This window comes from Canis lupus, chromosome 2 (genome assembly GCF_011100685.1).
Source record: "Canis lupus familiaris isolate Mischka breed German Shepherd chromosome 2, alternate assembly UU_Cfam_GSD_1.0, whole genome shotgun sequence".
Classification (NCBI taxonomy): Eukaryota; Metazoa; Chordata; class Mammalia; order Carnivora; family Canidae; genus Canis; species Canis lupus.
This window is the reverse complement of record NC_049223.1, coordinates 27,711,426-27,737,928: the sequence shown is the minus strand read 5'-3', so window position 1 is coordinate 27,737,928 and position 26,503 is coordinate 27,711,426. Positions and strand designations below refer to the sequence as shown.

Genomic DNA, 26,503 nt, shown 5'->3' with positions numbered 1-26,503 from the left:
AAGAATGAACCTTAACGTCAACTATGGATTTGGGGGGCATGATGCCGGTTCATCCATCTGTACAAATGGCGGGGAGATGCTGATTCTGGGGGAGGCTGTCTGTGAGCTGCGGGAGGGAATGTATGGGAACTCTCTGTACTTTCCCCACAATTTTGCTATAAACCTAAAAACTGCTCTTAAAAAAATAAAAAGTATTCTTTTAAAAGCATCAGACACTCAAAGATCCCCAGTCCAGGGGGCTCATGAGACCCTCTCCAGCTTTCCTCCTGACTCTGACATCTCAAGAATCTATAATATGTAATGACCTTTCCTATGTCTTTTAAGTCCCCTCCTTGACACTAGGACAGCAGAGAGAATCACAGGCCTCTTCCTCAATCTCAGATAGAAAAATGTGAAAATAACCTAAACAACGTGACACTCGGTTAATAAAAGCTACAGGTGCTCAATTTCTCAATGTTTGATGAAGTCCTCAGCACCATCCCCAGAGTCCTATCCCCACAGCCAGCCCCTGGTGTGGGTCCAGGATGCCACCGAGGACCTAAAGCAGATGGAACCAACGACTGGATGCTGGATGCTGGATGCTCCCTGGTTTCAGGTCTGCCTCTTTTAGGCACCTTTGCCTTCCCCAGACCCTTAGGCTGAGCCAGCTGATGGCCACCCTCCTCATCACCGATCTAAGATACCTGTGTATCAAGGACTAGCTGCTGTCCAAGGAGAAATCACCCAGTTTGTAGGATGCCCCTGTGGGGAAGCAGTTCTCAAAGAGGCAAGAAGGCTCAGAAGCCCTCTCACGGCCACATCCTGAAAGTAAACAAGCCACTCATCCCAGGCCCCAGGAGCCAAGCTGTAACTCTTAGAACACACACACACACACACACACACACACACACACATCCCATCCAAGCTCCCTTCGCTCACGTCATCCATTCGAGGTCCCGGGAGCATCACCTAGGGCTCCACTCCACAGCTCCCTCCTCCTGCCTTGGTTGGTCTACACTGCCCATGAGACCAGGCCAGCTCTGATCCTTCCAACATCCAATCCTGTTGTAGGTTCGAGATCTTTTTCCCATATGGTCCACGCTACTGATTGGGGTCTTGCTTTGCTCGGGCCAGTCCCAGACCCCAGGCCTGGACCACATGACCTGGACTTCCTATCTGGATTCACCATCCGCCCGATCTCAACAGGCAGCCAAAGTATCACGGAACTTGCCTCAATGCTGGCCTCACTGAGCCACACTGCGGGTTGGCCTGATTCTCCATCATGACAGGTGCCCCCACCATGGGTCCCCACCACGGGCTCCATCTGAGCACCATCCTGGGTCCTCACCAGGTAAAGGTCTACTCGGAGCATCGTCCTCTGGCTGACCAACACAGCTCACCTCACTACATCCCAAAATACAAAAAATCATTAAAATCATAAAAATCATTTGTGTACCAGGCCGATGCCCCAAGGCTGTGTTATCTTAGGGATTTACCATGTTTCAGGGGAGACAGTGTCTTACACTGCAGGTATGGCTCTGGCAGGAAAATTCTAAGATACCTATAATCATGACACATTCTACTCATAAAGCACTTGTCCGTCAAAGAGCAGTAGTTCTTTACAATCTTTATTTCTCCATATGTTATCCCTCTGTTGCCACCTGCTTAGTTAATATACAAAATAAATGTAAAACTTTTTTGAAGACTGAGAATCATATAAACCAATTACTCAGCTTTCCCAGTAACAGCTGACACTTCCCTATATAATAACCCTGTACTCTCCAGACCTACTGACAGGGCTATTTGCTCCTACAGTAAATGGCATCAGATTGCTCTTCCACTGATACCACCTTCCCCAGATTTTCTTTCTCTTCCCTTGCAGTCGGGCTGTTGGTCATCATTATCTTCAACACAAGGGTATGTGACTAGTGGCTCTCCTCTCTGTCGAACCACCGCTTCCAACACGCACTAGGCTTCAACACCCAGGAGTGGGATCCCGGTGTGTGAGTGCAATAAGATTCAAAAGGCTCTTCCCTAAATAATATGCACACACTGCTACCAATTAGTTTCTGTTGGTGATTGCTGTTATTTCTTGCAATTAGTGTAGGGCCTTTGTCCTTAACAAACATGGAGCTTTAACTGTGTGCCAGGCCTAAAAAATAAGAGTGTTACAGATCAGTGGTTGCCTGCGGTGGGGACGGGAGGAGGGATGGAAAGGTGGACCAGGGGGACATTCAGGACACTGAGACAACTCTGTGATGCTGTACACGTCATTATACATGTGACCAAACCCACAGACTGTACAGTACCCAGTGACCATAGAGACACATATCAGATTGATGCAACCAGTATTTGATTTCCAGTATTTGATTATCTTTTGAAAAAAGATGGTGATGCTGGTGAATCTGTGTTAGGCTCACCTGGACCACCTGGTGGGGGTGCTGACAGTGGGGGACACTCTGCACGGTGTGAGGGCAGGAGGTATATGAGAAATCTCTGTATCTTCCCCTCAGTTTCTGTTGTGAAACTAAAACTGCTCTAAAAAAGTAAGGTCTTGCAAAAAATCAATCAATAACTAAAATGAAAAATGAAAAAAAAATACCATCTTCAGCCAGAGGATGAAGGAAGAAAAAGACAATATTTCTAGATTTCCTCCTGTATTCTTAACTCAGCTCTGAGTTCATACAAATCTCATTTAATATACAAAACAATCCAATAAGGCCATGAGAATACTGGAAGTCACAAAGTTTAGAAATGAGGAGCTTTTGTCCAAGGTTCACACATTTAATTAAGTGAGAGAATTAGGGTAACTCTGAACAGAGGTATGACCAAAATTCCCCAAGATTGTGGGGGAAAAGTAAATTCCTCATCATCATCCTGGGCACAGAGCAGCTGGGTGGGGGCTCCCAGCTACGGGAACTGTCACTGCACTGAGAAGGCTCTCCCGTTAGACACAAGAGCTCCCTCGCGGACACTTCCCTCTGTCTCACCTAGGAAGGGGGGGGCCTTAGGACCCGTTGCATTTAAACAAAAAAGGAGGAATAACATGAGGGTGAGGGTGAGTGTCCGTCACATAGTACTGGGGGGTTCCAGAGAGCTTCCGAGTCTGCCATCAGACTCGGGGCTGACACTACCAGTCAACAAGAGCAAGGTCAGGCATTAATCAACCTTTCTAAAGATGCAGAGGGGGATGTATACAGGTTAAGTGACTTCCTTCCAAGGTTACGCCAGTGACCAGTGACCGGTGAGAGGCAGAGCTGAGCCACCAGCCAGACCCCCTGACTCAGGCCAATACTCGCCCTCTCCCAGGTGGCCGGAAGACCACTCTTCCCTGCACAGGAGGCAGCTCCAGATACACCCACTGATTTCATTTACATACCAGCAGGACACGGTGCAGACTCGGAAGCTCTCTGGAACCCCCCAGTACTATGTGACGGACACTCACCCTCACCCTCATGTTATTCCAACTTTTTTGTTTAAATGCAACGGGTCCTAAGGGCCCCCCCTTCCTAGGTGAGACAGAGGGAAGTGTCCGCGAGGGAGCTCTTGTGTCTAAACGGGAGAGCCTTCTCAGTGCAGTGACAGTTCCCGTAGCTGGGAGCCCCCACCCAGCTGCTCTGTGCCCAGGATGATGATGAGGAATTTGGTTGTGAGACCAAGCCCCACGTCAGTGTTGGTGGGCTCCACGCCCAGCGGGGAGTCTGCTTAAATATTCTCTCTCTCTGCCCTTCCTCCCACTCATGCTCGCTCATGTGTGCACTCTCTCTCTCTCAAATAAATATTTTTTAAAAATTCATTTCCAAAAGTAAGCCCATCATCTGAGCACATGCCATTGGCCAACAGTTAACCATATTATAAATGAGCTTCGCGTAAAATGTTTACTAATAACCATATCATACATTCCCACTAAAAAAGCCCCTGAGTACATAGTAGAACCTGGTTAAATAATCCTTGGTAAATGGACGTAAAATTTTTTCCATTCCTAGAGCAATAGAAATATAGTTTGTGGACCAGAACAGCTGCTGGCAGCCATGAGAGGGCTCCTCCCCATCAACCCAAGGTAATGTTCCCATCACCAAAGAACCCTGTACAAATACTTGCAGGGGACCATGACTTGAATATAAATTCTGTAAAAGCCCCATTATGAGAAATCCTTTCAAAGCCCTAAAAATCTCCTAAACACCTAAATTACAAGTCTAAGATGGACATGGAAGGACATTCAGAATACTGAGACACCTGCCAGGCAAGGCTCAGGCAATGACCCCCTGGGGATGAAAGTACACCTTCCAGATTATAAAGGCCAAACATCTGCCCAGAAGAGCAAGAGGGACTAATCGGCTTTTCAGAATGGCCTTTTAGCTGATACAGGTGTCAAATTCTATTGCTCACATCCCTCCTCCAAATAATTCTGAAAAACTATGCTCCCTGGTCACATATTTTCAACTGAGCATTCCAAAATCGTTCAGTCATTTAAATGGTTGCAAAGGATGTCATTTCCTATGACTCCACATACGACACTTTGAATAAAACGGCCATATCGCTCCCATAACTGCATCCGAAAGAATGACCTGGACCTCTCCACCGTGCAATTTTAAATGCACCTGAATGAGCGCTACCTTAACCATCTGTATGGTGCAGCCCCGTCGCACATCCTTCTGACTCGTACCTGGCGTACTATCTTTTCATTCCCACCACTTACTGCTCCTCCTGCCTTACTTCTCCACAACAAAAAATGTAATATGTAATTTAAAACGTTTTTAAATCCCTCCAGCCATAAACTAAAAAAAAAAAAAATTCTCTAGGCTCAGAGCATTAAAATTATTTTGCGGGGATCCCTGGATGGCTCAGCAGTTTAGTGCCTCCTTCGGCCCAGGGTGTGATCCTGGAGTCCCGGGGTCAAGTCCCACATCAGGCTCCCTGCATGGAGCCTGCTTCTCCCTCTGCCTGTGTCTCTGCCTCTCTCTCTCTCTCTCTCTCTCTCTCTCTCAGTATGTATATCATGAATAAATAAATAAAATCTTTAAAAAATAAAATAAAATAAAAATAAATAAATAAAATTATTTTTGGTCCCAAGCAAAACATAAGTAACATCATAAAATTTGATGGTTTAGCATTAAAGCATTATACTTTAACATAAGGTCTTGAATTAGAGGAGGCTTCCCTTAAAACACCGATGTCTTGTGCTCGGTGTCTATAGTAGAAGGTGGGCTGGCTGGGGTGGCAGGGAAGGACGCCCAGAGGTGTCTTCACAGTCGAGTTTCAGGAAAGAGACAGAATATGAGGGTCTGGGAATCGACTCCCGGGATGCAAGCTGTCCCAAGACGTCTGGGTCAGGGGGGCCGTGAGAGGCCCGGAGTGGAAGCCTTGTCCAGGCCCAGCAACAGCACAAATACGGACCTGCGTGCCACACGTGGAAGTATTCTCAAGTTATTATCAAGCTGTTATCAAGTGAACAGGCTGTGAGGTCAAGCATGTCCCATCCTCCTTTGCTGACAAAGGATATAGATTTTCATCATAACAGAATCAGAAAGTATGTAAAAAGCTATGGTTTAAAAAAAAAAAAAGCTATGGTTTATATACGACTGCAAGTTGCCAAAATGCTGAAGATTAATAAATTTGATGATGATGGTGTGTCTGGCTGTTGATGGGCTGGCAGTGTTTGGATGAGCAATAAATTAGAGATTTACATAATTCATAGATCATCACATATTTACTCCACAAAAATTATTTTCCTTATCTTTATTTTTTAGAAAAAGCACTACCTAGTTAAAAGCAAAATAAAGATTTTTCACATAATTTGTACCATATTCACAGGAATCCTTTAAGAGATTAAAATATAAAATTATAAATATTATATTTTATAACTATATCATAAATTATAAAATGATTATATATTTTATTGATATTACAAATTTTATATATAAATTTTATTTATAAACATGATATTTAATATACATTTTATTTAATAACATGTTATTAAATAAAATCATACTAAATAGAAATCATCTAAGGGATTAAAATATTATAATTTTTATAATTATAAGTTATAAATTATATATTTTATGAATATTTAATATTAATTTTACTTAATGCATATTATAAATTATAAAATAATTAAATTATAAAATATAATTATATCCACTCTATACATTTTAATGTTTTCAATTAAAACAATGTAAATCCAAACGCAAAAATCAAAATTTCAAGTTATCTTACTATGCATCTCCAAAAAAGCTATTTTCCCTCTAAATATTCTAAATCGACTGAAATCAATAGGAAAATTCCAAATTATAATTAGCAAATATCAAAATTTTCATCCAAAATACTTAAGTAAAATTAAATATTTTATCAGGTTTTCTGAATATTTAACCTTTTATTATATATGTTTATAAAAAGTCAAACTACTCATGGTTCTAGCATTCAATATCCTTCAGCTGCCAATGTAAAAAATTGATGTCATGCCTCACACACGCTCTCTAGAGCTACATGCACACATGTGAGATGAGCATGAATTTATATCGTAAAATGGTTGTTTCATAACCAAAATCAAATTTTAATATTGGACAATATTCCTCCACCAATGTATAGGAGTGTTGCAAATTCTGCACCAATTACTAAGTGCCTGTAGAACCACACAACGGGACACCAAAAAAAAGCAACAACAACAAAAATGAGGATGCTCAGCACGCCTGAAGAGGGACACTTCCATATGCAAAAGCGTCTTGTCTGTGCTCTCTCTTTAGTAATATGGAGCTTTATTAACGCATGCATTACCTCTTCTTTAGGGCAATGCCACCACCCACAAAATCCACAGCAATCAGACACAGGCCTTTTTTTCTAAGGGCTCAAAACATATACAGAATCATGTCCCTTGTGCCCAACCAATGTTAGTCCCAGAATGAGGGGTGGCTGTGCCCAGCCTGAGTGCAAGATCCCCAGGTGGGTAAGATGGTTCTGCATTCTTTAATAAATGTAGTTGTTTTATACTTGTGACTCATGAAGTTTCTAGAATGCAGAGCCCAGGCCAGATGCCCCTCCTGTCCGGTGCACGTGTGGTGCTAACATCGGAGGCCACTGGCCTATGCTATCCTGACTTCTATGTCTGGCACTTCTCAGAGCTGGGAACAGGCTATAAAATTAAGATGCAAGCACTCAAAAAAGCAAAAGCCATGATCAAGTCACATTACCCACTTTTTAAACATGTCGTAGAACTTTGTATCCAGAAGGACATCTGCATTAGTCACATCGCTTATAAGTAAGCCAAGTGGGCAGGTACTCTCAGAACAGCACAGAGCTCTGGAAGAGACACTCACCATGGGTGAGTCCTGTTGACCTCTCAGATAAATGCAGAGGGCATGGCCCTTGAATGGAGGCATGGCCCTGGATGGAGGCAAGGCCCTGGATAGAGGGATGGCCCTGGATGAAGGACATGGCCCTGGATGGAGGATGTGGCCCTGGATGGAGGGCATGGCCCTGGATGGAGGGCATGGCCCTTGGATGCAGGGCATAGCCCTAAGATGGAGGGCATGGCCCTTGGATGGAGGGCACAGCCCTAGGATGGAGGCATGACCCTGGATGGAGGACATGGCCCTACAATGGAGGACATGGCCCTGGATGGAGGGCATGGCCCTTGGATGGAGGGCATAGCCCTAGGATGGAGGGCATGGCCCTAGATGGAGGGCATGGCCCTGGATGGAGGGCATGGCCCTGGATGGAGGCACGGCTCTGGAAACTTGAGCCTTAATGGGAGAGGACTTGACAAGAAGAGGCAGGAAAGAAGAGTCTTGTTCAGGAGCCCAGGGCAGGAAAAGGGCCAGGAGAAGCTCACCAGCCCAACAGGCTAGAGGACAGTCAGCAGCACGATGGAGGGGGACAGATGGCATGAGGGCTCCCAGCTCAGGCGGGGAGACAAAGAAGGCAGGTCAGAGGGGGAACAGCCAGAGGTCCCAGGAGGGCACTCTGCGCTACGGAATCCCGTCTGCCCAAAGGCAACAGGAGGCTTCTCTCAGAGGCACTGCCCCAGGGTCAGCGGGGGGATTAAAGGGTCCACAAGGGCTGAGACGTGAGCAGCATGGGAGCCCAGCTCGGACGTGGACCCCATCAGTAGCAGTCCAGGGCCCAGACACTCAACGGGGGAGGGGTCAGAGAGGACAGGCGCCGACAGGGAGATGAGGGGTGAACAGCAGCCGACAAGAGGCCCCGAGACCCGCACACCGGCCCACATCCCGCACGGAATCAGCCAGGAGCCTGACCTACAGGACCCACTGCTGGACTCAGAGCAGGAGAAAGCGAATTCCCTGGTGGCTGACACCGAAAAGGAAAATCATCTCACGGTGCCGCTTTGTGCTTACAGTTTTCATGTAGTGCAGAAACACCCAAATAGCATCTGATACAATTTACATAACTTTACATAATCTCATGATTACCATTTGGCAAGGAAGCTCCAGACCGCATCTCTTCCATTTATTTGCCTCCAAAAATGACAGGATGGAAAACATTCTGGACAAGGAGCATTCTACCAGAAGCCAATCCCACAACTTTTCTTGGTAATGTGTGTTTCCGATATTTCAAGTCTAAAGATTCGAAAGTCTTACTGACACAACTTGATCAATAAACAAATATTTACTGACTTCCTGCTATTTTCAAAGCATTGATTTCAGAAGCAGGGGAGGAAAAAAAATGGTCCTTACCTTAAGATCTACTTCAAGCTGTCTGACCTGGGGACAATTTATTTACCCTTGCCAAAGCCATGTTTTTCAAAAGTAAAGTAAGAATTCTATCAGCCATTTTACAAGGGTCTTCTTGGGATAGGGTTACATTTAGTTAGTTAGTTAGTACACAGCAGGCACACAATAGAAATACTGTGTGGGTGAAAGTGTTTTCAATTGAAGAGCCATGATGTAAACAGGATAAAAATTCGTGATTAACTTAATCACTGGGCAAGACATCGATGAAGGGGATATGTGGTTTAAAGCGAATTTCAAAAGATAAATACGAACACCAAGCAGGGATTAGAGAAGAGACTAATTTCTTACTCATGAACAAATAGTTGTTCGCCACTACCTATACAAGTTTTTTTATTTATATGAAGACCATTTAGTCTGCCTTTTTTTTTTTTTGTCTTTTTTTTTCCTTCCACAAGCAAAAACAAAAACAAAACCCACATACAGTTTTGTAGGCACCTATCCATGGAGCCTATTTATTTCAGAGCCCGTTTATAAATCTCATTCATTGCTCTTTGAATTCTTTTTTATTTTTTAAAATTTTATTTATTTATTCATGAGAGACACAGAAAGAGTGAAAAGCAGGCTCCCCCACAGAACATGAGAGACTCCTAACTCAGGGAAACGAAATAGGGGTGGTGGAAGGGGAGGTGGGCGGGGGGGTGGGGGTCACTGGGTGACAGGCACTGAGGGGGGCACTTGATGGGATGAGCACTGGGTGTTATTCTATATGTTGGCAAATTGAACACCAATAAAAAATAAATTTATGAAAAAAAAAAAAGCAGGCTCCCCGCAGGGAGCCCTATGCAGGACTCGATCCCAGGACTCTAGGATCACAACCTGAGCAGAAGGCAGACGCTCAACCGCTGAGCCACCCAGGTGCTCCTGCCCTTTGAATTCTTATATTCAGAACACTTCTGAACAGAAGGAAAACTTAGCAATCATCTGTCCGGGGTGGTATGTTAGAAAATGGAGCCTCGGAAACCTAAGGTCACGTGCTCAGAGAGTGTGCAATTACGTGTGTGGCTGTCCTGGTCTGTGCCCGACCCTCAGGGTCTGTACGAGCCCAGATGCCTCCAGGAGCCACGCAAATGAGAACCAACAAGCAGGGGACAGAAGACCGGAAGAGCGAGCAGATGACAACCTGACCAGGCAGGTGCCTGGTCCCACACTTAGGACCGCTGACAAAAACAAGGAGACTGTTGAAAGTTTCATTAACATCCCCAAATTTAAATTTTAAGTAATAAGTATAACATGATCACATCCTACCTCTCAGCATCCGCCGTTAAACACCCAGGAGGCCTGTCATCCCATGACTTCAGAGTCCTATGCACCACCTGCCACAGCTCTTATTTTATAATCAACTACGGTAAAAACAAAATTCCCCCCAAACAGTCCTAAGACCAGGCTTCAAAGCCTGCCAGCATCTACCCGCATAACATAAGGCCATGTTCACACTTGCTTCTAACACTTCATGAATAAACATCCCTTTATTCAAATAAGTTATATAATAACTTAACTCCCAGTAATTTTGATTCAACTTTGGATGGTAAATAGAGTCATTCTGGCAAGACTGCAGAGTTTGCAATTCAAATTACAGAAATTTTAATAATGGGGAAAATAAAAATTAGTGGCATGATTCCTAAGGCACAGTAATTCCAATACTTTTTACTGCAACAGTCGAAAGCGCGCATAAATATTTCTCAATTTATAAGCCGAGGGGTTTTATTTGGACAGGCATCATCACACATACTTACCTGCAATCTTACAGGAGCATTCCTTTCAGGGACTCAGTAGGCACCTGCTAGAGCTCCAATCTCCCCGACCCCAGACACTGAGAGGTAGTGTTGCTACTTCTCAATAAATAACAGCGAAACAGTCACCGGATTAAATGATTTCCTTACATTATCACCATAAACAATAATTATTTGGCAGTTGCCCTTTGCGAGCTTTGCATGTGCTTATGAATAAATCAAGCCTTATTGATTTACTAAGCCAAAACGTTTTACATCTAGCTCGTCTAATAAGAACGATAATCCTCCACTGCACTTACCGATGCTTTAATGTAGTAGGTTTCTTAATACTTTTAATATGAAAGATTAGTACCGATTAGCTCACGAGCAGGAACACTGCTCTCTGGACGGCCAACTGGCCACTGCACTCGGGTCTCTCTGAACATGTCCTTAGTAATGGAGTTCTCACTTGCTGATTGGAATCACATCTTAAGGAAATAGGTGGCGCTGCCACCAGGCCGCTTCTTCCTTGAAACGTTGAATGTAAGAATGATGGTTTGCATTAATTCAAGCTTTAGTTCATTTCAAACAGCAAGGCAAGAAAGGTCGTGAAGGATGCTAGGTAGTTGGCAAAACTATCATCCCAATTCACAAAATGATGCTTTAGTGCCGTGACTTCAGAAAATGGAAGACTACTTGGGACGATCGCAAAATGTCCTCTGAGGTCTTGAGCTCTACACGACCCCAGTCTCAGGAGAGGCGGCCCTCTTCTTACTCCCTCCGTGAGGCAAAACACCACACACCGTCAGCCCCTTGCTTCGCCTACCCATGTTTTGAAGCGCTCATGCACCTACTGACTGGTTCGACGACATCTCCACCAACTCTCACTCGGGGAAGGAGTAATCCCAGTCCTCTGGGCTCCAACAGGGAACCAGAGTCTAGGACTCTTCATTCTTTAACGAGTGAAATTCTATCCGTTGCAGGTGACGATGGACCCAGGCACTCCCAATAATTTCCCAGCTTCATCTGTCCCCCACCCCGATCCACTGAAACCTGACCACCCCAACAGTAACACAGAAACTTCTGTGCTTCTGCTTCTTGTGCTGGACTTCCACAGATCTTCATTCCAAAAAAAAAGAAACCAAAAAAAAAAAAAAAAAAAAAAAACCACTCTTCATATATACACTGAGCAAACTAGTGCCCCTGCTCCCCCTTTCCTTCACAAGGACCACAGACCGAGGCATGTCAGACTAGAAAGCTCTTTAGAGATTATACAGTCTCGTTTCCAAGATGAGAAAGCGGAGAGGAAACTCACCGAGGTAGCTAAATTAATGGCAGAGGCAAGATAAGAACCAGATCCCCTTACTCCAACCACGCTGTTCCTCCCTCTAAAAATCCCAATTCCTGAGATGGCGTAAGAAAATCCATCACCACGGAGCATCCCAAACAAAAGCATTGTGGTGTCGTGGACTCTAACTTGTGTTAATATCCTGGGATGCCTTTCAAGTTCAACCACGACAAAGATTGACCAGGTACAGTTGCAGAATTTACAATGATATTAGCTCTCCAAGACAGAAAACCACACAAACAAGAATCCTTGTTCAAAAATAGATTCCCCGATTCCCTGTGGAACAACTGCTGCCTCTGGCTACGAAGCAATAATTATCCTGTACTACAGCAATCAATAAAACCTTTTGCCCCCACGAACCTGCTATTTCCTGACTTTGTTCTCTGCACTAAAGATTTCCAAGCCGTATTGATTACCTACTAAATTCTTTTTTTCAAGTTCTCTAAAACGAGCAATAAAGAAATTCTCAAATTAGCATAACTTGTTATTGTTTGAGCGGGCTTCAAATCTCTCCGTCACATTAATGCTTTCCCCCTTTACAGAGTGTTCCCATTTTTCATTGGGAATTTGTCATTTTAACTGTGTCCCTGTCTCGCCTAATAGCGCAAAGTCAGTAGGATACAAATTTGATGTTGCTTCTGGAGCTGTGACTGCTGCCACATTTTTCATCCAAGCGAGAAAGAAGAATTGATTAATAAACTATGCCCTCTCTCTCAAGCAACAGCATGGATTTCTACCAAATGAACCCATTAGCTCCGAGAGTGTTAAAATTCAGCATTCTGGAACTTGTCTCTAAAAACGATTCACTAGAGAATCTATTATAAAGTGAAACCATCGTGCAGCCTTTCCAAGGGCATTTAGCTGCTAACATGTCAAACTTGGAGAGTGAGTCATGTATGAGATAAGCAAGGACAGTGAGAAGGGGGGTCGGCAGCCTGAGAACCCTCCCCAGCAGGTGTGGGCATCGTGCCAGGGCCACCGTGAGCAGAGCCAGGCTAGTGGGAAGAAGTCTCGTTCTCAAGTAGCCCTGATGTTTTTCCAATTTTCCATCAGCACAAATCCTCTGTCAAGACTGGTTCACTTCAGGAGAGAACAGAGACCACAAGGAAATTAAATAATCATATAACACACTGTATCTTCTCACCTCTGTGGCTGTTTTAATTCAAAGCAAGTGGAATATTATTCAGTCTTAAAAAAAGAAGAGAGCCCTGTCTACATGACTAGCAAAAAAAAATTAACTCGGAATGAACCAAGGAGCTGAATGTTAGGCCCAGACACCATAAAACTCCTACAAGAACACACAGGGAGAAAAAAAAGTCCTTGACGTCAGTCTTCCCAATGCTTTTTTTTGGATAGGACACCTAAAGCACAAGCAATAAAATAAAAACAGGCAGACCTACATCAAACTAAAAAGCTGCTGCACCTCAAAGGAAGCCATCAACAAAATGAAGACAACCTACAGAATGGGGAAAAAATATTTGCAACCATGTATCTGGATAAGGAGTTAATATACAAAATGTATATAGAACTGCTATAATTCCATAGCTAAAAACAACAACAACAACAAACAATCCAATTTAAAAATGAGCAGAAAAAAAAAAGAAAAATGGGCAGAAGCTTCACCCATTTCCCTTCATGTATTTGGTGAAGGGGATCAAGAGATCCAGGATTCCAGTTACAGAATGAATAAATCATGGGGATGAAAGATACAGCAAGGGGAATATAGTTGATGGTATAGCAAGGGAAATATAATCGATAACAGTGTTCTATGGGCACAGGCGGCAGCCCCACCTGCGGGGAGCACAGCCAAGATAGAAGCTGAATCACTGTGTTGGACACCTGAAACTAACAAAACACTGTGTGACAACCGTACATCAATTAAAAAAAAAAAAGTGAGAAAAAGCTCCAAGAGACATTTTTCCAAAGAGCATAAACGAGTCCTGCTCCACATCACTCATCATGAGGGAAATGACAATCAGAACCCCGAGGAGGCATCACGTTACACCTGTGGAATGGCTCTCCTCAGACAGACAAGGGATAACCTGGGATGCTGGCAAGGACACGGAGAGCAGAGAACCCTTCTGCGCGGCTGGGGGAACTGCCAATCAGTGTGGCCCCCTCGGAAAATAGTACGGAGGGTCCTCGGAAGATTAAAACGAGAACTACCCCAGGATCCAGCAATTCTGTGACTGCGTGTCTACCCAAAGGAAGCAAAGACAGTCGTCGAAGAGATATGTGCACCCCCCATGTTCACAGCAGCATGATCTACAACAGCCAAGAGGTGGAAACAACCTAAATATTCATTGAGTGTGTGTGTGTGTATAGTGTGTGTGTGTATACATTCTTTAGCCACAAGAAAATCATGCCATTTGCAGCAATATGGACAGACCTGGAGCCACTATGTTAAGTGAAATAAGTCAGATAGAGAAAGGCAAATACTGTACGATCTTACTTATACGTGGAATCTAAAAAACATAAACAAAAAAAAACACAGAAAACATTTAAAAAAGGGATGAGATATGCAGCAGTTGCCGGCGGCAGCAGATTGGGGGGTAAGGGAAATGGGTGAAGGTGGAAAGGTTATAAGAAGAAGGCGCAGCGTGAGGACTCCAGCTAACACTGCTGCGTGGCGTATTTCAAGGTTCTAAGATGATAAATCCTAGAGCTCCCATCACAAGGAAAAAACATTTTTTTCTCTTTGTTCTTTTTTGTATCTCTATGAGATGACGGATGTTCACCTAACCTGCTATACGGCTTCACACGTACGTGAGTCAACTCATGATGCTATATAATGTTTGTCCTTTTTCAATTGACTTCTTTCACTCAGCATAATACCCTCCAGGTCCCTCCACGTTGAAGCAAATGAGTGAAAATATCAATGAGGATGACAAAACATGAGAGACTCCTAACTCTGGGAAATGAACAAGGGGTAGTGGAAGGGGAGGTGGGCGGGGGGTTGGGGTGACTGGGTGATGGGCAATGAGGGGGGCACTTGGCGGGATGAGCACTGGGTGTTATGCTATATGTTGGCAAATTGAACTCCAATTTTAAAAAGTTTTTTTTAAAAACTTATGATGCTATGAACCTTACACATACGCAGGGTTGTGGGTTCATTCTATCTCAACAAAATTGGAAAGAAAAAAAAAGGAAATCCTGGGACATGCTGCACGTGGACAAACCTTGAGGACATGATGCTGAGAGGAAGGTAAGCCATTCACAAGGGGACAAATAGTGCAGGACTCCAGTTACGTGAGGCCTCTGAAGCCATCAATCCCAGAGAAGCGGATGATGGAATGTTGGCTTCCAGGAGGGGAGGAAGTGGGGGGTTGCTGTTCAGTGGGTACAAAGCTTCAGTTACTCAAGACAAAAAGGTTCTGGAGATGGGCTGACGTGGTGCTTACATTTCACAAGGTTCTGTCCACTTAAAAAATCTTATAAAGGGGGTAAAAGAAAAATAAGAGAAACATAAAAGTGTCGCTGGGGCACAGACACAGTGCAAGCTGGGCCTAGGACGTGCTGAGGTAGAGCTTTACCCTGCTCGGCCCACTGCGTGCACCTGCACAGCTGGGATGGGAGGCAGGAGCAAAGTCCCAGGCCAGCAATCACCGGAGCACCCCTCACTCCGCAGTGAGACCAGAAACAAGGCTCACACATGCAGCTCCAAGCATAGGACCAGCACCGACTCAGAGGCGGGGAGACAGGCACTACAGCATTCCTCTCTCAAGGGCATCTATGAAAGCACAGATAATAACTTCCTTCCAGAGCCTTCAGTCTGCCCGTGAACGCTCACTGAGACCTCGCTGGGCACAGGTGTTAGCACAGGACTATACAGGTGAACAACTGCCCAGGGCTGTTCGGGGTCAAAGCTGCGCCCACCCGCTGCTGCATGCAGAGGGACGGTGCAGTCCAGCCACACAGCAGAACGACATTCATCCAGAAAAAGGAATGAAGGCCTGACCCACGCTACGGACAACAGGGATGAGCCTCCAGCACAGGGCGCGAAGCCCAAGAAGCCAAACTCAAGCAGCCTCACTCTCATGTTATGTGATTCCACGTGTTTCCATAAACAAGGCTGTAGAAACAGAAAGCAGGCTAGTGGCTGCCAGCGCCTGGGGAATGAAAGAACAGAGCAGCGGTCAGTGGGCACCTTATGGGGTTCCCTTTACGGGGTGATGACAATGCTCTGGAATTAAGACGATGACCACGGTTGCGCGGCCTTGTAACTACACCAAAAATCACTGATGTGCACACTTTAAAGGGATGAGTTTTACAGTGTGCGTATGGGAACTCAATTTTTTCTTTCAAAGATCAGTAAGAGGGGGAGACGCACAGATGCAAATGTGAGCCAAGTCCAAGGGCATCAGGGGCTTAGGGAGTCAAGACAGGGTCTGACCGTGGTGGCCTGAGGAAGCCACAGGTGAGCTGACAGCTGGAGGAGGAAGGGGTACCTCGGGGCAGAGGACTGGAAAGAGCCCGTGCATGAGGGGATCACAGGGGCAATGGCCCAAACCAGGACCAAAGGGCCTGTGTCTCTTTCCTCTGAGGCAATGAGGCAAATGATGTCGGAGGAGGCCCATGCAATCTGTTCAGTCCTTATAGACATCACAACTCAAGCTTTATGGGTCTATTCTGACCGCCTCTTAGCAGGCTCTCAATCATGCACAACACAGGCCAGTAGGAAGCCACAGACCATTCCCACCAATCAGAAGAGCAATATATCAGAACTTCAGAAAGAAGGTAAAATCCAAAAGTTCCAGGCAAAAGCAACAGCCAGCACAGTAGACAGAAAGAAGCTCTGAATTCAGCTGCGAAAGCTACGTGTCAGGTGGGAATAAAAGTATCAAGTCAAAATTAAAACAGGCAGACAAGCTACCACAAGGGTATTACACAGGCTTGAGAATCAGCATTGAAAGTCTTCAAGCAAAACGGCTGCCGTCACCATGGAATCAAACCCTGAAAAACAGGGTGTTAAGTATTCAGGTATCTGGAAACGTGGCTCTTCTCACTCACAAGGTCGGACGAGCTCCTTCCGGGCGCCTGTATGATACGTGTGTGTGATACGCAGCCGGGTTTCTCCAAGTCAGCGCCCATCCATCCCTCAGCCCTCGTCTCCTACCCTCAACGCTCATTTGAGGATTAGACTCAGAGCCTTAGTCTCCAGAAGGTCACGGTGGGCTCAGCTGCACCCAGGTAGCCCTCACTCCGAGAGCCCACCAGACCCTGAAACTCAAAGGAAGGAACCCATAAAGCACCGGATCTTCCTACTAAATCAGTGTTCAGATGTCTACGAGGCTTCTCTACAAGCATCATGAACGATGATCGCTTGCAAATCAAAAGGCCTCGGGACGTGGGCCGCTTCGGCATCTGCATGCAGGGAGCTTACCATCCGGGGGCATCAAGGCCTTGTTGTTCTGTGTGCACCACCCCACAGGGTGCAGATCTGCTATCACCACGTCGCACCAGAAATCGGCCCGGCGGTCCTCGCCATAACCACAGTAGCGCAGGAGCAGCAGCTGCCCGCAGGTGGTGATGACGGTGGCCACCCAGTACGTGTCTGGGTTGTTCTTATTGGCCACTTCCAGTTTCATCCCCGGCTGGAAGTTGCTCTGAAGGCTGATTTCAACCTTTGGGAAAGAAGAAATATGGGGAAAATGTTATTATATCAGACAACACCCAGAGGATCACGAGAACTATTAAAAATACAGCACTTAAACATGGTATTCCTCTTGCCCTAAAAACACAATGTGAGCCACCAACCAGATGTGAGGTTTACTAGGAGACACATTAAAAATTAGCAAGATAGGGATGCCTGGGTGGCTCAGAGGTTGAGCGTCTGCTTTTGGCTCAGGTCGTGACCCCGAGGTCCTGGGATCAAGTCCCACATCAGGCTCCCCTTGGGGAGCCTGCTTCTCCCTCTGCCTGTGTCTCTGCCTCTCTTACTCTGTGTCTTTCATGAATAAATAAATAAAATATTTTTTTAATTAGCGAGCTAAAACAGATTAAATTAGTTTTAATAATGTATTTTGTTTAACCCGATATATCCCAAATATTGTCATTGCAAGATGTAATCAACATGAAAAATACTGAGTTGTTTTACACTGTTGTTTCCCATTGAAGCCTGTAAAACCTGGCACACATTCTACATGTAGACGTGCATCCCCATTTGGACAGCACACTTTTCAAGTGCTCAGTAGCTCCACGTGGCTAGTGGCCACTGTGCAAATAGCACAGCCATAGAGATTAGATTTCCTATTTTTTTTAAATTAATGGTTATAGTCTATTAATATTTGCCAGCCCTCCCCTGAAAAGAAAGCTTTGCAGCCTAGTGAGCCGTAACATCAAAAGCTCACACGACATCCATGAGGAGCTGCTGCTTAAGAGATGATAGAATGATACGCAGCTCATCCATGGGTCCACAATACTTTTCCTTTAAACCTGGCACACGGGACTAGGGAAATGGTGCACCCAGAAGGACACGACACTGTGGTTGAAGGGAGGTGGGAGGGACGCCCTTGGGGGGCTCAGTGGTTGAACATCTGCCTTCAGCTCAGGTCATGATCCTGGGGTCCTGGGATTGAGTACCACATCAGACTCCCTGCATGGAGCCTGCTTCTCCCTCTGCCTGTGTCTCTGCCTCTCTCTCTCTCTCTCTCTCTCTCATGAATAAATAAATAAAATCTTAAAAAAGAAAAAAAAGAAAGAAAGGAAAGTGGGAGAAGTAACTGGATCAAACAGAACAGAGAAGCTCCACATGGAGAGAGATTGATAACTTGCAGTACAGAAGGAAAAATTTATGGATCAGTATCTCCTTCCTAAACTACCTCAAGGGATCCAGCCAAGTCATCCCAGCATCCTAAGAGGCAAGAGAGCCAAAAGCAAGAACATGTTGTAGAAGTACGCCAGTTTGCTTACCATCCTTGGACTAAATCTTTGCCTTGGATAGCACAGTGGGGGGAAAAATGTTTCTCAGAATTAAATTTTCATTTCCAGTAAAGCAACAGTAATGCCTCAGAACTTGGGTCCTGGAAATACAGTCTTTCCCTGGCTAATGATATATTACCAAAGTCTCATACATAAGCAAAAATCTGATAAAACCTCAATCTTTTATTTTCTGGGACTCGCCCTTGGCTGGGCACACCATGGGCATCGTTCAAAGAAATATTACCGATGAAAATGATTTTCTGGTTTGATCCAAATGTGCCCTGAATATTTATAGCTATTTCCTCTAATTTCACTCATCTGCCCACAAAGCTGGCTATAAGACTTTTAGGTGTCTTTTTGAAATAAAAATATCAATTCAAAATAGAAATATATAGCCATTACTCCTCCTAGATGACATTACTCATCACACGTATTTGCCTAGCTTGCTGGCTCTTGATTCACATCAATCTTACCCATCTCGGGCTGTGTGCCCTTTGTAGGGCCATGTCTGTGTACTTTGTAGAGCCATGTCTGTCTACCATGCAGGCCCACATCTGTGCATTCTGACCCTTTAGGATGCAGAACAAGGGTAAGGTGCACACTGTAGCCCACACACGGAGCCCCACCGTGGGCCCAGCACCCGTTACCAGAAGAGATCAAGTGTAATGACAAGGCCCATCTTTCCTGCAGTGATCTGCAGAAAGCAAGTCGATGTCCACCTCTCTTTTTGATGTCTAAGAAATCCTGCCTCAATTTCCCTTTTCTCCCCAAAGCTTCGGCATCTTCCTGCAGATGCCCCACCCGCCCCACCAAATGCAGACCAAAAAGACACGGGTGTGTTACGTACATGTTTGAAGGAGGTGTGAGGAGCTGCACTGGCACCTGTTTCTTCCAGATATTCTCCCCAGTTAAAGCCAATTTCCTCCAGGCTTGAACCTTCTTCTGCCAAAGACAAAACAAAACAAAATAAAACACCAGAAGAATATCAACACTGGAGTGAAGAACGGAAAGGCGCTGGCCTTCCACAAAGGGCAGGAAATCCTTCATGCAAGAAACATGTGAATCTGATGGTGCAGGAGGATCCTGCTGAGGATGAGGCTGCCGACTGTCAGCTTCGGCGAGCTCACGGCGGAGTGCTGACCCCGGAAAGGGAAACGGATGAAATCCTGCCTGCACAACCCTGGCAAAATCGAGGTTAGTAAAACCAAGTGCTCTCAGGCAACTGGAATGAGACTGGTCTCGGGGCCTTCCTGCCACCCGTGAGAGTACTTGTTGGGAATTGGCCACTGTCCCCGCGGCCACTCCCATCTTCGGGGAGGTGGGAAGACCAGGTAACGGAAGCCACTGAGTTTTGGGGAGACACCAGGACGTGCAGGCAGCATGAGCATCTGACCACTCCTCACATACTCTGGCTCGAGACAATAAAGTAACAGCACAGACTGCGAGTATCATGAGGCACTTTGGGAAGCAATGACTCTGATGTTATTCCAAGGGAAAAAAAAAAAAAAGAAAAGAAAACTATTTGAGGTCCAGAAGGATTGCTCAAGTACGGAAAGGCCATAACCTAGCAACTTAGTGACATAAACCAACAAGCTGCCCATCAAGCAATCCTCAAAACATGGAAGACTCTGGGTAGGAGACAAATCTGTATAGTCAGAAAGAACCAAGCAACTCATCTGATGGCATGGACAACACTATTACGTCCTAGTGTCCAGGAGAAAGAGCTAATGACCTGGAAATGTTATCTTAACCTATCTGCATGTCAGTCCTAAAGAGAAAACAGAGCCCCGGAGGGCCACCCACACAGGAGGGGAGGTAGGAGCTTCAAAGTCTCGCTTCTCTTTTCTTGCAATGATGCTCAGCGGATGCTGATGTTCAGCCAGTGGATCTTCTCTAAGCAACAATCTATGTCACTGGCCAAGAACAGATGCTGCTCTCGGGCCCCGTATTAGTGAAGGAGCGGTGTATCCCGTGGAAGGTGAGCCAGGGGAATCAGCAACAGGAGGCTCTCAGGAAGCAGTGTTCTTGCAGGCGAGCACTACCCTTCTTCCAGGAAAGATTTCTCCAATTTTAAGTAAGAAAAATAATTTTCTTGTGATGCTCTGTACAGTCTCAGCGATGCACAGAAGATCCTTTTTTTGGGTAAAACTAGAAGACGCTAGGTTAAAAGCAGTTATCTCACCCTTTGGCTTCTACATCAAAAGTTGCTGAGAACTGCCTCCTCAAATTCTACCTCCATGAGGTGGCTTGTAATTAAATGCGCAAGAAAAATAAAAGCTACCTGAAGAGAAAACCTCTTCCTTGTTTTTTCCCCCAACATTTTACCTTACCCAAGGATTTATGTCCTTCTGTCAGAAACAGGGTCCCTGGAAAAAAGTCAGCGGGTCCTGCAGCCACCAGCTAACAAGAGACACTGCTGAGGCACAGTGGGGCCAACCCGCAGGGGAAGCAGTCACATTCTGGAAAACACTCCTGGGTGTTGCCCTGCGGCTTGACCCCTAATTCTTTTCCCCAAAAGGCTGCAGGCACCAATTGCCAAGTTTGCTTTCTGATGCACTGGCCAGATGCATCCCTGCACACTTCTTATTTGCTCAGGGTGCCTGGCACAGTGTCTGCTGGCAGCTAACTTGGCACAAGGGAAGTCTGTAATTTCTCAACACCCTACCTGTCCAGCTTTAGCCCAAGCCCACACCACCCGCAGGCCTGCCCACCCCAGCTAGGGTCACACACTTCCAGCCCCACAGACCCACCACGAGGTCACAGCAGTGTCCTAAGAGCTACACCATCACCAGGGTGTCCGGTCCCTGCTAACTGCTTTATGTGCATCATCCCGTTCCATCCTTCCAAGAACCCTGACAGATGGTTACCACCATCCCCGTTTCACAGAAGAGATGACAGAGCTCAGAAAGGCTAGGGGGTCACCAGGATCGTGCAACTGTCCTGCCACAGAGGCAGGGATCCAACTCAGGCTGTCCGGTGTCAAGCTGGAACTCTCCCAAGACACCTTTCCACGTCACCCTTCTGCCTGCATCACACATGGGGCACATCTGCACCACCAGCACTATCACTGGTTCCTCTCCTGGAGAATCCAAGGCAGGCTCCGGGGCCAGCTTCTCTGACTTCTGTGCTGGAGAGCACCAGAGCAATCCAGAGCCAAGCCAGGTGGCAGGAAGATGCGGAAAGGCAAGAGGCAGTGGCCACGCTCGGAGAGAACGGAGGGCGCAGAGCCCCCGGAGCCTTCTGCAGGAGGACACAACCAGGGCGACGAAATGGGCACAAAACTTGGTCCTGGGCCTTTGGAGGCAGACACTCCTGGGAGAGCCTCTGGATGGAGGCTCCCGGAAAGTGGAAAGGCTCTCTTAGGGAGTGATCGCTTCCCTGGCATCAGAAACACCTGCCTGGAGACAGAACTGGTGCCTGGGACTAGAAGGCTTTGATGAGCTCCATCACCATCCATGTGGGGGAGACCGTGGCCGAAATATCCCGGCGTCAGCTTCGAGGCTGCGTGTTAAGGTGATTCACTCTTCAAACTATTCCAATTGAGGCGCCTAGCATTCTACACCAATGTTCCCCCTGAATTCTTAATTTGTTATCAACCATGGGTCTCTTCCAGCAATGAACAGGCTGTAGATGGCCTTCACGCTCCCTTGGGAGTTCATTCAAGTCAGCAAGAGATGGAAAGGTCCCACCGTGACTCCCCAGCGAGAGTCTGTGGCTCACGGCTGCAGGCAGCTGTTACAAGCTCTACAGTCCATAGAAAATACTGAAAAGTCGGGCCAGGAATGGGACCTTAAAAATTAAAGCTTGTATGCCCAGCGCTGGTAGCCTGAACAATAAAATCATACACAAAACTGAGGGTCCCCTACCCTCAGGCCTTTGCCAACCTGTAACTCACGGCACGTCCGCCAAGCACGTGTGCCCTGAACAGCCCATTCTCTAAAGACGTTTCAATGAGCAATAGATAAACACACACACTGTTTATGAGTGGAGGTCTCATAAACCTAGAGCAAATATTTACAGCTGATTCATAAACCTCTTAAACCCATAAACATTTTATCAGGGAAACTCTGACAACCTCCCTCCTCTGCCAAGGCACCGGTCGGAAGCGTTTTTCCCCATGATGTAATGAAAGCAGGCCATGAAACGCGACCAAGAAAATTTCACATTTTAAAAGAAAACAGGCGTGCTCATTAGCGGTCGTCCAGTTGTGGAAAACAGGAGGCTATTTAGGCGACCGGCGTATTTGCTAACAACAGAAAAAGAACACTAAACGTGGAGGTGAGCAAGCGACTGGACAGTGTAGAGCAGAAAATGGCTCACACACTTTTTTTTTTTTTTTGAGTAATCAAATCTTGGGTTCTGATTTTACAGTCTGAAATCAGGCTAACTTTGCAAAGCTGAAGGTTAAGAGTCCATGGCCATCACCCGGTAAAAGAAGGGAAAGTCTGCAGTTCAGAGTCAATGAAATATCCCACAACACCTTCCAGTGTGCTCAAGATCCCTCACGCAAACGGGAAGAGAAAGGAAGGCATTACATCTTGCTGATTTTCATTGCTGATAGTCCATTCCTAGGATCACAAGGTTTAAAAAGCAGTTCTACTGAGTATATGAAACGGACGGAGTCACTCCAAGGGCTGGGTTCACGGCTGCAGGGCTTCCCCCAGGGAAGGGCGGACAATCACCTGCACTCAGACGACCCAGGCGGCCACAGAGATTTTCCAAAAAAAAAAAAAAAACACATAAAAATCACCCAGTCACCCAGCTGGGGGGAGTGGGGGGACAAGAACTATCCTAAAGAGAGGGTTTTTGGGGGCCTTTTGTTCATTTTGTTTTGTTTTTAACAGAGAACACTGTGGAATCACACAGAACCAGTTCCCAGCACCAAGATCAAGAGATTTGAATTTTTCTAACAAGAATGTTGACTCCAGGTGCCCGGGTGGCTACATCAGTTAAGCATCTGTCTTCCGCTCAGGTCATGATCGCAGGGTCCTGGGATCCAGCCCTGTGTTGTCAGGCTCCCTGCTCAGCAGGGCATCCATCCGCTTCTCCCTCTCCCTCTGCCTGCCTCTCCCCCTAATTGTTCTCTCTCTGTGTCAAATATTTAAATTTTTATTTGACAGAGAGAGAGAGAGAGCGGGCTTAGGTGCAGAGGGAGAGAGACAGAGAAAAGCAGACTGGGATCATGACCTGAGCCAAAGGAGACGATTAATCAACTGAGCCACCCAGGTGCCCTAAAAAATATATATATACATGTATATGTATATGTGTATATATATATATATATACTTTCAGAACAGAAAAGCCTATGGGACTCCAGTTAATATATTCCTAACACCAAAAAAACAAAAACAAAAAAATTAAGCCCATGTTCCCAGCATAATTCTCTTTACTCAGAGGCCTGCCCGGTCTAAATGTGCAACAGCACTTTATCTACAGACCTCATCAGGAAATTACATTTAGCCAGCCTGGAAAAATAATGTCAAGGAGTCTATTTATCACCATGTCAGCACACTGTTTTGCTTGCTCTTATCACAGCAACTGGAGAAGCCCAGAGTTCCAGAAAGCCAGTTCTGGTCCACTGCCTTCTGTGCAGCCGGTGACAAGGCTGTCCGCTTTGTGCGCCGGCCGGGCCGCCCGATGGTTGACCTGCATGCATCCCGGCGACAGCCTAGGCGCTCCTGGGAGGATGAGTCACTTTACACTGCGCCTATTTCATGTACAAGACTGAGGTGCCAAACTATCACCTGACTTAGGAAAAGAGGCAAAATGGGAAATATGAAAGCTGTGGATGAGATTCAGAGCTCACAGTCTCACGGTGAAATTATTCGTCTCAGAGGGATGGGTCATCTGTGCAAGCAGTCACAGTGGCACGGGTTAGGGTGTGGGAGCACTAAATTGAAACACCCAGGGGCAGGGGGTGTGGGGAGTGCCCATCTCTGGGCAGAGAAGAGCCAGAGGCACCTACGTGTCGTCGCTTGCCGGGGAGCAAGAGGCATGTGTCACATCACACGTGGGGATAGGGGACCGCAGACCGGCGGAGGAAAGGACGAGAAAGCAGCCGGGCTGTGCGGGCGTCCCAGAAAGTGTGTGTGTGCACGTGCGTGTGCGTGCATGGAGGGGCGTGCTCATGCGCACACTGGTGCCAAGGGTGACATTCCCCTGCACGGAAGGGCAGGTACGGCCCCATGTGCAGAGCACCAGCTTCCCAGCCCGAAATGAAATCCCGGCTCCAACACAAGAGCCCTGTGATGTCACCAGGTCGTCCACGTCCCAGCTCAGTAACGTGAGGGTGATAAAAGCAGTGATTTCACTGGATCGTGGAAGGGTACCCCGAGTCGATGCACATAAAGCACTCAGGAGAGCGCCCGCCAGAGTTCAAACTCAGGATCACGTACCTACCTGTCCTCAGTGAAGGCGGCATTGGCCGGGGAACCCTGAGCTCACCTTCTCCGGCTCCTCTAGTAGGCGGATGGCACCTGAAAGGCTGGCAGGGGGTCCCACAACCAGACTCCCCTGCCACCGACTCCAGAGCGGAAACTGTTTCATGTACCAACAGCTTGGAGGAGAAAGTAAACTTCCTGACAACTCCTACTGAGGACATTTTAACAGACTCAATGTTTGACGTGCCACTGAGTTTCTGCAAGTCAGCCTTGGTTCTCTACAGAGGTTTACATCCTGCTTTAAATTTATTTATCTTTTGGGGGCACCTGGGGGACTCGGCAGTTGAGCATCTGCCTTCAGCTCAGAGCATGATCCCGGGGTCCTGGGATCGAGTCCCATGTTAGGGTCCCCGTAGGGAGCCTGCTTCTCCCTCTCCCTGTGTCTCTGCCCCTCTCTCTCTCTCTCTCTCTCTCTCTCTCTCTGTTTCATGAATAAATAAATAAAACCTTTTTTAAAAATTTATTTCTCTTTTAGGACTCGCTCTTTGTAGCACCACCTAAAAGTCTCCTCCACACAGAGGTGCTTGTGGAAATTCCAAGGAGAAAAGACAGATCAGGGGAAAAAAGCTCTGAGGCCGACATCTGGACATGTTAAGATAACTTAGAGCGCCCTACAACTACCCTTTCTAGTAAAGACCTTAGCGTCCTGAATGATGCAGGCCACCCATCGCACCCGAGCAAGGAAGCCACTATGAAGTGCATGTGCACGACAGGCCTCCAGTGCCATCTCCTCCTTCCCTATTCATGGAATCACCCACGAGGAAATGCAGCACAAGTAATTTCCCTGACACCCTATTACCAATGGGTTTCGAAATCTACTTAAGCCAGACAGATATACCACAGCTGCAAGGAAATGAAAAGGCAACACAGGTTTGGTTTTTCAACAGTTTTGAAGACACACCTTTGACGATGAGGCAGTAGCAGACATTAGAGGTGCCTTCGGCAAAGACACAGGGAAAGCCCAGAGAACCAAAAGTTGGAAAAGTAACCTCACACAGCAAATGGAAGATAGGCTTTTTTTTTTAAAGCACTTAAAAACATAGAATTGGGGTGAACCTTCAGCCTATGGGGCTGAGTTTCCTTGCAAGAGAATCTCCATACTTCCCCAAGCAGACAATGACTCGACTCTGCTTCTAGAAGTTTCCTCATTCCGGTTCACGTACGGAAAAAGTCCCCAGGGGCCGGGTGGAGAAAACCAGGATGATTCTGAAGCAGAGACTAACATCATGGAACATATTTAGACAATAATTGCAGGGCTTTCCAGACTTTTTTTGCAGCTAAAGATATAATTTGAGATACTTAATGCAGGAAATTGAATGCTATGAAGCCATCTGTATTTCTGCCACTGACGGCACTGAT

The 26,503-nt window shown here is 46.2% G+C and overlaps 1 protein-coding gene across 4 annotated transcripts in view; it reads right to left on the bottom strand.

Moving 5' to 3' along the window:
• SFMBT2 (Scm like with four mbt domains 2) overlaps positions 1-26,503 on the bottom strand; it is a 216,150-nt gene that overhangs the window by 164,849 nt on the left and 24,798 nt on the right. For all 4 annotated transcript variants that reach the window (XM_038530176.1, XM_038530172.1, XM_038530175.1 and 1 more), the window contains exons 3-4: positions 19,552-19,646; positions 17,167-17,407 (exon numbers count right to left, since the gene is read on the bottom strand). In XM_038530176.1, the coding sequence (XP_038386104.1) occupies positions 17,167-17,407; positions 19,552-19,646 (336 nt within the window). The remainder of the gene's footprint in view (positions 1-17,166; positions 17,408-19,551; positions 19,647-26,503) is intronic.